The sequence below is a fragment of the Panthera tigris genome, chromosome B3, assembly GCF_018350195.1.
Source record: "Panthera tigris isolate Pti1 chromosome B3, P.tigris_Pti1_mat1.1, whole genome shotgun sequence".
NCBI lineage: Eukaryota > Metazoa > Chordata > Mammalia > Carnivora > Felidae > Panthera > Panthera tigris.
Genome location: NC_056665.1, coordinates 74,260,496 through 74,272,214, shown reverse-complemented (window position 1 = coordinate 74,272,214; position 11,719 = coordinate 74,260,496). Strand labels below are relative to the sequence as shown.

Here is an 11,719-nt window from a genome sequence, read left to right as displayed (position 1 = left end):
GGTCAGAGAGAGAGGGAAACACAGAACCCGAAGCAGGCTCCAGACTCCGAGTTGTCAGCACAGAGCCCGATGTGGGGCTCAAACCCACAGAGAGATCATGACCTGAACTGAAGCCGGGCGCTCAACTGACTGATCCACCCAGGCGCCCCAAGGAACTGTTTCGAGTGCTTTATATTTACTAATTTATTTAATCCTTATAACAACCTTCCAAGATAGGTTCTGTGTGACAATGGTGGTGATAAAAATATGTATTGAGGATCCCAAGAAGATAACTATGATGGGCTTCATGGAGGTGGATGAACCACAAAAGATGAGAAAAAGTGAAGTCCAAGAGGCATGGAGGACAGAGGAATCATCCAGTATGCACCATGCACAGAAATGTAAGACAACACGGTATATTTGGAAAATGAAAACAATTTAATGAAGTCTGGCATATAGGTGCATAAGGGCAAAGTGGCAAGGAGTATAGGTGAAGAGAAGTTTGGCCAGATCATTAAAAATCCTTTTGCCATATTTCGGAGCTTGGGCTTTCTTTTGAATGCAAGAGAGGGCTTTCAGTTAGGAATGATATGATCAGTTTTGCATTTCACAAGATTCATGATGAAAGCAACGTGGAAAAGAAATTAGAAAGGAGTTGGACTGAAGATGAGAGGTTGGTGAGAGACAGGAAAACTTGAAATAGGAAAGAGGGAGTGAGAATGAAAATGGGGGTGGGTTGGAAGTTTCCATAGGAAGTAGAACTGATTAGACTTGATGATGGATTGGATGTGGAGAGGAGGGAGGAATGAGTTAAGGGCTATGGTCTGGGTTTCTAACCCACAGGTGAGGAGAGGTGCCCTGCACAGAAATATACAGCCCAGGAGGAAGAGCAGAATTTAAAAGGGAAGATAACGTCCAGTGTTCTGTCCAGAAATCTCTGTGGATCACCTCAGCAGAATGACCTTGGGTGGCTCAAGGAGGGATCCTGCAGGTACTACCTCTAAGAGAGGAGATGGTCCAAGACAAGGGTAGTTCCACTAAATCCCTACAATGTAGTCAGGGAAGGTAATTCATTCAACCAACATTTTTTTTTTTTAAAGAAAAAATGTTAATGTTTATTTATTTTTGAGAGAAAGAGAGTGTGATAGGGAAGGGGCAGAGAGACAGATCCCAAGCAGGCTCCGTGCTGACAGCAGAGAGCCCAATATGGGGCTGGAACTCACAAACTGTGAGATTATTACCTGAGCAGAAGTCAGATGCTTAACGGAATGAGCCACCCAGGTGCATCTCATTCAACCAACATTTAAAGAATACAACCTGTGTGCCAGGTTCTGTACTTGGTGATGAAAATAAAGGAGAGGCACCAGAAGAGTGACAAGGAGACAGACAAGTAAGTCGATCACATTGAGGGGCTGACTGGAGTAAGCCAACAACAGAAATCCGAAAAAGGAAAACTAATTTTTCATTTATTTTAAAATTACAGGGTACAAAAAAAAAAAAAGATATCAAGCACAGAAAAGCACAGTCTGACCATCCAGAGAAAACCAAGTTAACAACCTGATGTATCTTTTCAAACTTTGTTCAGTACTTTATTTTTTAAAGACGGGCGCCCTCTCCTGTTTTGTGAAAGAAACAGTCGAATTTTTACTGGAGGCGGCTCGTCGCCGGGAAGGCTTTGCTGGCGCTGCTTTGAGGCCAGGATTTGAAGAATCGTATTTCAATGGAGAAGACGACGGGAAAGGGCAAGGCATGATCCTCGCTTTCCACACAACCAAGCCACGCCTTAGCGAAGGACGTGACTTTGTACGCTCCGCGAAGAAAGGCGGGAGTCCGGAGAGCCACGATCAGCTGTGGCACCGAACGGAGATAGCGGGGGCGGAAGGGACGCCCTATCTGTTGGGGCGTGGCCTTATGACGCGATGTCACGTCTCCCTGTCTGATGTCCTATTGGTTCTCCATTACCGCCCTTTTCCGGGGCCGACAGACTGGCCGCAGGGGCCGGAAGTGGGGTAGCCCTCGGCTGCAGGGGCGGCGGTGTGGAAAACAGCGAATCTGGTGCTATTGTAGCTGGCCAGCTTCTCCATTCAGGCTCCATCCCGAGTTGAAGACCTCCAGGATTCTGATGACCTATGGAAGGGATAGGATCGTGAATTATCCGGCGCAGATCCAAATAGCCTAGCCGCTGAGAGGCACCGGAAGCTTCGCCTCTAGGAGGAGTGGAGAAGGCTTGCCTTGGAAGAAGGAACCCATAGGGACTGCCCCCGGGGCGGAGCCCGCCGACCATGGCCACGCCCCCGGGGGCCGGTCCCGCGGCTCTGCGCTTCGCAGCCGCGGCCACCTGGCAAGTGGTGCGGGGACGCCGCGTGGAGCATTTCCCCCGGGTGTTAGAGTTTTTGCGATCACTGCGCGCTGCTGCCCCTGGCTTGGTTCGCTACCGCCACCATGAACGCCTGTGTATGGGTCTAAAGGCCAAGGTATTGGAGCCATTAGGAACTGGAAGACGGGAAAGGGGCGGGATGCGAGGGGACCAGACAGGGCCGACTGCTTGGCGTTGGGACTGGTTGGAAAAGGGCAGCTTGCCCTGAGATTCTGAGTTTAGTACCCTTCACAGGTAGTGGTGGAGCTGATCTTTCAGGGCCGGCCGTGGGCCCAAGTTCTGAATGCCCTACATCACCACTTCCCAGAGTCTGGACCTGTAGTGCGGGACCCGAAAGCTGTGAGTAATCCCTGGTACAGCCCTTTCCCGTTAACACGGTGCCACAAAGTGGCTTCTCCCGGCCACTGGATCCTGGTGACCCTAAGTTTTCTGCTTTTCCTTATCCTCAACAGACAAAGCAGGATCTGAGGAAGATCTCAGAGGCACAGAAAACCTTTTGCCAACAGGTGAAGCAACTAGCAGAGACCCCAGTGGACTTGGCTTCCAAGCTGCAGGTGAGACTGGCTGGTTTGGAAGCTGTTATGTGGCTAATTTCCCTAGCCCTCTTCTGACTTGCTTCTCTCCTCACTGCAGGAACTTGAACAAGAGTATGGGGAACTCTTTTTGGCTGCCATGGAAAAGCTGTTTTTTGAATACCTGTGTCAGCTGGAAAAAGCACTGCCTGCGTTGCAGGCACAGCAGGTTTTGTTGGGGCCAAATAAGGGCAGAGTGTGGGATGGTTGTATCAAGGACTGTGGTCTTCATGCCTCTCACCCTCTGCCCACAGCTTCAAGATGTGCTGAGCTGGATGCAGCCTGGAGTTTCTATCACTTCTTCTTTTGCCTTGAGCCAATATGGTGTGGACATGGGGTGGCCACTTCCAGGTACTAGGACCATCTGGGAGAACTAGGAACTTGGGGGTAGACTGGCCGGAGACCTTTTGAGATGGGCTATTTGAAGGGTTACATGGGCCTGAGGCATAAGAAACCAGATGGAGCTGTGTTACTATCTCTTATTTATAAGGAGCTTCATTTTCTTTTTCAGAGCGTTTGGTTACTGATTCAGTGAGCGTGACAGAGCCCATGGAGCAGAGTCCTCCTCAGCAACCAAATCTAGTACTTCATGATCCATCGCCAAAAGCCAGGCCTAGCTCATACCTTTCTCGGGGACTAGCCTCAAGGAAGAACCCAGAACCTTTGGCTGGCCACCACTTCAATCTGGCCCCTCTAGGCCGGCGAAGAATCCAGTCCCGATGGGCATCCACTAAGGGAGACCATAAGGAGCGCCCTACAGTCATGCTGTTCCCCTTTAGGAATCTGGGTTCACCAAGCCAGATCATATCTGAGCCTGAGAGCAGGGAAGAACATGAAACACACACGGCAGATCTGGCAGGTGCTGCGGGCATGAGAGCAGCTTCCACTGGAAAGTCTAAGAGTCCATCCCAGACCCTGGGGGGAAGAGCTCTGAAGGAGAACCCAGTTGACTTGTTTGCTTCAGAGAAAGAAGAGTGAGTGGTACAGTTGCTTCTCCCTGCAAACAGCCCATTCTTTGCCTGTTTTCCCGTTACCTTATCTTCTTTGCTTGCTCCCACTTCAGGAATTGCTTGGTTTGCCCCATGGACCCCCTGAGACTGTCATTATCACCTCCTAAGGCTAGGAAGCCAGGTAAGTATCTTGGGTCAGGAGCCAGCCTCCTCTCCTGGGGATTCTTCAGGGCCTGTTCACCTAGAAGGGTACTTTGACTCTGGTTTCCTTCTTGCAGTGTGTCCCCCATCTCTGTGCAGCTCTGTCATTACCATAGGGGACTTGGTTTTGGACTCTGATGAAGAAGAAAATGACCAGAGGGAAGGAAGGGTGAGTAGGAAGGAACAGAAAGCTGGGGAAGAGGATGAGCAGAACAAGACAGAGAAACCCCACATGCTCCAGAATATGGAAGGCTCAGGGAATAAGACGATGATAGGATCTCCCTGCTCCCTTCTCTGCAGGAGTCTCTGGAAAACTATCAGAAGACAAAGTTTGACACCTTGATCCCCACCTTCTATGAATACCTCCCTACTTCTGGCCCCAGTGCTGTGTCTGTCCCTCCCATGACCATGCAGACAGGTCTAGACACTTATGATAGGACCGGAATTCTCTCTGCACTCCACCTGTCTCCCTGAGCTCTACACACAGTTTAGTGGAAATAAAGTGGAAGCCCAGGTTTGGGTTCCCTGACTGCCTTGCTAAAATTACTTTGTAGTACTTGTTAATTAAGATTTGGATTTATTAAAATACTGTCTTGGTGTGAGAAAGGGGAATTAAGGCTTCTATAAAGTCAGTGTAGGTCATTCCTTAGAACTGGCTTCTCCAGGGCTAGAGGAATTCCTTTGCCTTTTTATTTCCGATGGAAAATGTTGTTCAGATGTGCCAAGAAGGGTTGATAGCCTGGAAGAGAAATTTCCCTTTGCTATTCTAAAAATATCTATGTGCCCTGATACCAGAATGTACTTTGTAAATTCTCATGCTGCCAGGTTACCTGGGGGTGGTGGCACTGAAATGGAGATACTTCATGGAAAAATACTCCCTGCCTTTGACTCTACTGGGTCAGTGCCAATTCCACTTCCACTTGTCCCGGAGAAGCACCCAGATGCCAGCCTTGTGCAGAAAGATACAGAATCTCTTATAGTCATTGGGATCTCTTTATTGAGATACTTAAAATACATCAACATTTCTGAGCTTTTTAGGTGTTCAAAGATACTATTTAATGAAGTTCATTAACAAAACATGATATCAGGAGAGTAACTCGTCCAGACCAAGGCCATATTAAACACTTAGGCAGGAGTCATTATCTTTTCCTTTCCATAATCTTCCAGATGCTGCGTCCCCAGATTTGCATTTGATTACCTTACTTCATTTTCTCAGCCTGCTTTCCTTGCTTCCTCCCCAGTGAGTACCCTGGGCATTTTGTGCGTACAGAGTACAGATTTATTGCAGAAGCCCTCAGGAGTAAGGCAACAGGAAATAACCGAGTGATAAATAGCCATAGTAGCTGGCGTGTGTGAGGAGCCCATCGGGAGGCCCTGTGCTAGGCTGCTAGTGCTTTGAGAGGGCACAGCTGCTCAGGTCTAGCTGTCATCACTGAAGATTGGATTCACCTGCTGGGTGACTCGGATAAAGGTGGTTCTCCGGCTCAACTCCTTCAGTTTAGCTGCTCCCACGTAGGTACATGTGGAACGGATGCCTCCAAGGATGTCTCGGATGGTATGGTCCACATCCCCTTTAAAGGGCACCTCCACTGTCTTTCCCTCTGAGGCCCTTAGAGGAGGAAAAACTTTCTAACCTTTTCTTTTTGGATTTCTTAAGCCCAACAGCACCGCCCCAGTCTCTAGCATTTAGCCCCAGTTCACCACTTTTCCTCCAAGAATGTACCAAGCATCTCCCAGCAGCCAGCAGTTCTGCCACCACCCTGCTTAGTCACAATTTCCAGGAACCCTCAGCTCCTGGACCTCTGCACATACCTGTATTCAGCCACGCCCCCAGCATACTTCTTCATGGCCATTTCAGAACTCATCCCATAGAAGAGCTTGTACTTCTTGCCATCCCTCTCGATGAGCTCACCACCTGACTCATTGTGCCCAGCCAGCATGCCACCCAGCATCACAAAGTCAGCTCCTGCCCCTGCCAGCATCAACAAGGGGAAAAGAGAATTGAATCTGGCCCACGCACCCATATGCCCACCCCTGGAAGCAACTCACGCCAAATTCTCAGTCCTGACAATGATTCTAACATCTTCCTGGTTTTGTTTCCCTAGCTGACCCACAACCCACACAGGCCTGCTCTGCTCTGGCCTCTACTCCTCAGTGAGCCTGATTTCCCCAAGAATTTAAAAAGAGCCTCTGGAGATTCCGTGCCTGGGTTTTGCTCTTTTTTTTTTTTTTTTTTTTTTTTTGCTGCTTTTACCATCTGGTCATTTCTTTGTACTATGTGCAGCTAAACAAGAGACTCCAAGTGTCCTAGGGGCAAAGGTCTCTAACTTTAGTCCAACAGTCTGAGGGATGCTACAGATGGACCTGGCATGCTGTGCAGTCTGTATCAGAGTCTCAGGGTTTCCCCTGCTGGCTTGCCCCAGGTGACACCATGGGCTTCAGGGTCATTAGTTCATATTGTCAAAAAATCTGAACGGCTTTCTCAGCCTTTCCAAGCCTGATCCTTGGCCCTCAGAGGTGACTTATCCTCTTCTACAGGACCCTCCGTCCACACTCTCCCAGCACCCTTACCGAAAGCCTTGGCCACATCCCCTGGACAGCTGCAGCCTCCATCCTGCAAAGTGAAGAGCACTGTGAAGAGATAACGTGGATTTCCCAAGTACTAGGAGCGATGTCCCCATGGCCCACCTCAAAGCTGACGGGAACCCGGGAGTTCTGATCCACCGCTACCACAGCCTCCACAGCCAGCAGAACACACAGCTGTCTGGCAGCCTCATTCCCTCCCCTGCCCTTGGCCTTACTGAAATGATGTGGCCTTTGAGGCCATGAGCAGCATCTGCACACTCCATCACTGCACTGAGCTGTGGATACCCCACTCCAGTTTTCTTCCGAGTGGTGCACACGGAACCTGAGAAGAACATAATGAAAAGAGTAGCGTGCTCCACAGGCGTTCGCCACTGGAGAGATAGCCAGTGGCCCCCCCATGAACCAACTTACCTGGTCCTATTCCTACTTTGATGATGTCAGCCCCAGAGAGGATCAGCTCTTCCACCATCTCTCCTGTTACCACATTCCCCGCCTGAGACAGAGCAATCAAAACAGAGCACTCTTGGGGTTGGAAACGAGAGGAGGCTGCGCGCTTTCATATACGGTATGCTTGGACCATGACCTTCCAACAGTATTACAAAGAGGGTACCTAGGGTCCCTCTACTGGGAACGAACTCTGCTTCCCAAGCTGAGGTAAGGAGGTGAGTGGCCAGTGGCGCTGTTGCACTAGGGTGAAGTTGGGGTACAACTGGACCAAGGCCAAAGCTGATTTACAGTAGATTTATCTCCCCGTCCCTGCCAAGAGACCCAAACATATCCTGTCCTTCATCTGTTACATCATAAAATCTCTGGCTTCAGGCAAAGGGGAAAACGTGATATAAGCTAAATACCCATTTGCACAGCTCTATTTATTTTTGGTGGACGGTACAGAGAGACCCCTTGATGCTGTGGAGAAAATAAGGCCTTGTTATCACTCCCCAAAGCTTGTAAAAAAAAAAAATTAATAAAACTTATTTTCATGCGACTCCTTTAATACGATTCTAGTACGTGTCCACTTCAGTGGACACCATAGGTGGGCACAAGGCATGTGAAAAGGGACAGAGATAACTGCACTAACCAATCTATACATTTTAAGTGTGGGACCATGGATGATCACCCAGAGCCATGATTAAGCGGTCTAGGAAAATCAAAATGCAACAGAGGAGAAATGATGTAACAAAATGGGAGTGTCAGGAAAGAGTGGGAGGAAGAGGAACATACCAACTACAGAGTAATAGAAACATACCATAATAGTGTGTTTGGGGAAGCGCTTCCGTACATCCTTTACAAACTCCACAAAGTGCTCAGAGTAGCCATTTGCCACGTCCAGGCATATATATTTCACTTGGGGAACAGCTTCCAGGATCTGTTCCAGTTGCTCAAAGTCAGAAGAGCCCATGCCTGAGCTGGCAGCCAAATGCTGTGAGAGAAACAGAGCCATTGGCATGGGAGGCATGAGACAGTCTGTGGCATGTCACAAAAGACCCAGTGAGGAGCCGGCAGGCTGGGAAGGTGAGGGTTAGTCCTCAGAAAGCCAAACAGAGATTCCTAGAAGGGCTCCTGGGTGGCTCAGTTGGTTAAATGTCCAACTCTTGATTTTGGCTCGGGCCATGATCTCACGGTTTGTGAGATCAAGCCCCACGTTGGATCCTGCATTGACAGCGTGGAGCCTGCTTGGGATTCTCTCTCTCTCTCTGCCCCTCCCCGACTCATGCACACCCATGTGCTCTCCCTCTCTCAAACAAACAAACAAAAGATTCCTGGAAAACTGGGATGAAGAAGGGACCAGGAAAAGACTAAGATTACCTGAAGACAGTCAGGATTCTGGCTAGCAAAGTCTTTCCACTGCTCGAGGCTGTAGTGTTTATGGACAGCTGTGAAGAGGGAGAACTGGGGAGAAGAAAGAGTCATCAAAAAGGAGAGAACTAGCAACTCTTTTTCTAGACATAGACCTTTATAGTAAGTATTCTCTCTGAGGAAGAAAATGAACTTTGGAAAGCAACTTGAAGAAGCCACTGGTTGAGTTGGGTTTAGTTTAGCCCTTATTCTCCCTATAAATAACCAGTAGGGCATTTTGTCATAAGCTAGTGCTTGTCTGACACCCTGACCCAAGTACTAAGTCATCTGGACTGGATTTCACCTGTCAGAAGATACAGGGGCTTCTGACTTAAAAGGTGACAGAGACGAGCTGTTGCTGCAGTGGAACAAGCAGCAGACAAGAACATAACCATGAAGAGGGTGGACGGAGCCAGTGTCTGCCTGCACAGACTCAGCCCCTCCTCCTATGGTAACCCAGTACTGAATAAACCTAGTTTTTGGTATCTTCTGGTCCAATAATTCAGTGAGTCTAAATGTTCACAAGAGGTCAGACCTTAATGGAGCCAGTAAAGTGCTACCCCATTCTTTCTCCATCTCCACTGGTGTAAAGGACAAATTTTCTGGAGACACGGACCAACCTAAAAAGTCTATTTCATTCCATCTATTTCGGTCAACCAAGTTTAAGGATACAATTAACTCCTCAGACTTGTATTCCCTAGGTCATCAAATTGCAAACAATATCCCAATGCTTTGAGAAAGGCATTCAAAGACAGCTGTGAATACTGGTACTTGTGCTTTAAAAGTCCAGACATGCAAATAGACAAGAGAGCAGTTGACAGAGACAACCCAAATCTTGCAACTGATAAGAAATCCAAGGAAGTCATGTATCAGCCAGCAGTAAGGACATATTATTGCTATACTTAACTCATCAACACTACCTCGCTAAAGCTGGTATTGAATTCCGTTTTCTCAGCAACACTCTGCTATCAACATGCTGATACATAAAGAAAAATCACCCTAGAAGGTCAGTAGACCTTGGAGATATACTGATATAGTGTGACATGATGAGCACATCCAATTATGTACCGAGCTAGAGATCTAGAAGAAAGACGCTTATATCCAACTTTATGATTACTGTGAAACTTGGCTCTGTCGCTAAAACCTGATTTCTTTAGCACTCATCAGCATTACTGAAAAGCCAGTCTCAACATAAAGCATTAAAACAGTCCCCACAAAGTCCATGTATTATAGCATGTCTGTTAATGCTGAATTCAGAGTTACTATTCCTCAACTCTACTGGGCAGAACAGGCGGACAATGGACAACAAGAAGATTCCTAAGCAGTTAGTGAATGACAACAGCAAAAAAGTACTAAAACTGTATAACTATCAACTTCAGAGAAGTGACAACAGACATTCCACAAAGACTTACAGCAATCAAAAATAGAGAAAGGGAGATGAAGTCCTTAAGGCTAACAGAGCCACAAGCAGCAGCAGAATCCATCAATCAGGGCTACATAGATTAACCAGAAGAATGCATATGTTCCTTGAGTGCCCAGAATAACTATCTACCTTTTCAGCTACAAGTATAGAGGCAGGTAATATTACTGATGGGAGCAGCATCTTCTATTTTCAAAGTGAACAATAACCTGTGTGTAAGAAAAACACATTAAAAAAAAAAAAAACACATTCCATTTTGAGCACAGGAATTCCCAGGAACCTAGGATTCAAAGAAGAGGAAGATTAAAAAATAAAAATTAAAAAAGGATAGCATATATAAAAGAAAGAAAATTAGTAAGCTTCTTCTCTAGGATCTTCTAGCTAGGAATTTTTGAATGCTCACACTGTATTTAGTTTCTGGACTAAAACAGTGAATATTTAGTGTCCTGAACAATGGTGTAACTGGAAGGATGAATGTGATTTGGAGGGGGTGACCTGGGTGGTGGAAAAAGTTGGCAGGGTGTATATAAACTGCTGGTCAGAACAAAAGTGAAAGTTATCTATCAAAAAAATGGGGGGAAACTTAGCTTTGAATCTTACTATTTCAGGCATGCCTTTGAACTTATAAAGAGCATTAGTATTGGAGAAAATGGATAAAATAGTAAGTTGAAACATCCTGTTACTTGCCAGAGAGCTGACTTGGGGTGGGGGTGGGGATGCAGGTACCTCTGCAGTCAGCCCATATAACTGGACACCAGTGAGGAACCTGCATGAGGGAAGTCCTACCTTACAGAGAACCTTGGCCATCTCAAAGGTGCCCACAGTATCCATATTAGCAGCAATGATGGGGATCCCAGTATACATCTGCTTTGAGTTCCGAAATGAAAAGGATCTTGTGAGATCCACCTGCAGATATGAACAGGAAACTGAGCATTTTATTCATCAAGTAAATGAGTACTGCAGGAGGACAAGAACTAGGACTCTTTCTCAGTACTGGCCCATCTGGAGCTTGGGGTCAAGTGCAACTAGGAAAGCAGTCTCACCTCACTTCGAGACTTAAGGGTACTGCGTTTGGGCCTCAACAAGACATCCTTGAAGTCCAGTTTGACGTCGTTATCGATGTGAGGCATGGCAGGGACCTCCGGATAGCGACCAATCTGAGAGCTGGAAGGTAGGGAAAGTCAGGAGGGGGGGGGAGCTGAACCAATTTCCCCATAGGCCTTAATGCCCTCTTAGAGCTAACTGCATAACTCATCTCTCTCCTTGCTTAAATTGTGGAAGGTCAGTGCACTGGCTGAAGCTCATTGACTGTCATCTCATCTGTCTCATGGTTACAATTACCCGGTATCTCCATCCCAGGTACCAGTTGTTGGGGAGAAGAATTGGGATGGAGTCTTGAGAGACCCTAAAAATGTGTATTCCTTCCCCCCACTACTCTTCCTTCTCCCACCCTTGCAAAGAGCAATTTGGGGTAAGAGGCTGATTTGGGGGTGAGAAGAAATAGGGGGTTCCCACAACTAGTTTCCGGAATAGGGGGTACTCACTTCCTGTCGCCGTGGCACAGGTGGCAGTTGACCAAAGTCGCCCTTGCTTAGCAACTAGGCTCGTGAAGCCCCGCTGAGCCTTGTAGGCCACGCCAACAGGTTCCGCTAATTGCCGGCGAAAAGGATTAACTGAGGCATTCTATTTTCGGCGGTGGCCGTGCGAGGCCTTCTGGGTAACAGAGTTCACACACCGAGGTTGCCGTTGGACCCTAGGGGCGGGAGACTACGATTCCCAGGATGGGACGCGCGGAGCT

At 47.6% G+C, this 11,719-nt stretch overlaps 2 protein-coding genes across 8 annotated transcripts; one reads left to right on the top strand and one right to left on the bottom strand.

Annotated features, from left to right (window-relative positions):
- Positions 1-1,964: 1,964 nt before the first annotated feature.
- Positions 1,965-6,884, top strand: TINF2 (TERF1 interacting nuclear factor 2). Of its 4 annotated transcripts, none has more exons than XM_007098034.3 (9): positions 1,965-2,453; positions 2,591-2,695; positions 2,809-2,910; positions 2,990-3,097; positions 3,183-3,279; positions 3,440-3,902; positions 3,992-4,059; positions 4,157-4,248; positions 6,618-6,884. In XM_007098034.3, the coding sequence occupies exons 1-9, from the start codon at positions 2,262-2,264 to the stop codon at positions 6,702-6,704; spliced, it is 1,314 nt and encodes a 437-aa protein (XP_007098096.2). In that variant the 5' UTR covers positions 1,965-2,261; the 3' UTR covers positions 6,705-6,884. The 4 variants fall into 4 exon arrangements, with proteins under 4 accessions (XP_007098096.2, XP_007098095.2, XP_007098097.2 ...); XM_007098033.3 differs by lacking the exon at positions 6,618-6,884 and adding an exon at positions 4,380-4,608; XM_007098035.3 differs by lacking the exon at positions 4,157-4,248.
- Positions 5,425-11,698, bottom strand: GMPR2 (guanosine monophosphate reductase 2). 4 transcript variants are annotated; one of them, XM_007098036.3, is made up of 10 exons: positions 11,466-11,698; positions 10,965-11,085; positions 10,708-10,827; positions 8,472-8,555; positions 7,912-8,085; positions 7,077-7,158; positions 6,881-6,987; positions 6,651-6,693; positions 5,892-6,051; positions 5,425-5,688 (listed from the first exon to the last, which is right to left on the bottom strand). In XM_007098036.3, exons 2-10 carry the CDS (start codon positions 11,049-11,051, stop codon positions 5,499-5,501), a joined length of 1,047 nt encoding a protein of 348 aa, XP_007098098.2. In that variant the 5' UTR covers positions 11,052-11,085; positions 11,466-11,698; the 3' UTR covers positions 5,425-5,498. The 4 variants fall into 4 exon arrangements, with proteins under 4 accessions (XP_007098098.2, XP_042845389.1, XP_007098101.2 ...); XM_042989455.1 differs by lacking the exon at positions 11,466-11,698 and adding an exon at positions 11,263-11,431; XM_007098039.3 differs by lacking the exons at positions 10,965-11,085; positions 11,466-11,698 and adding an exon at positions 10,054-10,130 and having other exon boundaries at positions 10,708-10,790.
- Positions 11,699-11,719: the final 21 nt, after the last annotated feature.

What these genes read in the sequence shown, in the direction of transcription:
- TINF2 (XM_007098033.3), top strand. Translation starts at nt 2,262, where the DNA reads ATGGCCACGCCCCCGGGGGCCGGTCCCGCGGCTCTGCGCTTCGCAGCC. An exon ending in TTTGCTTCAGAGAAAGAAGA is followed by an intron (nt 3,903 to 3,991) that starts GTGAGTGGTACA and finishes CTCCCACTTCAG; the next exon opens with GAATTGCTTGGTTTGCCCCA. An exon ending in ATGACCAGAGGGAAGGAAGG is followed by an intron (nt 4,249 to 4,379) that starts GTGAGTAGGAAG and finishes CCTTCTCTGCAG; the next exon opens with GAGTCTCTGGAAAACTATCA.
- GMPR2 (XM_007098036.3), bottom strand. Translation starts at nt 11,051, where the DNA reads ATGCCTCACATCGATAACGACGTCAAACTGGACTTCAAGGATGTCTTG. An exon ending in TGGCCAAGGTTCTCTGTAAG is followed by an intron (nt 8,556 to 10,707) that starts GTAGGACTTCCC and finishes TCTTCTCCCCAG; the next exon opens with TTCTCCCTCTTCACAGCTGT. An exon ending in GGGGGCGTGGCTGAATACAG is followed by an intron (nt 5,689 to 5,891) that starts GTATGTGCAGAG and finishes TCCTCCTCTAAG; the next exon opens with GGCCTCAGAGGGAAAGACAG.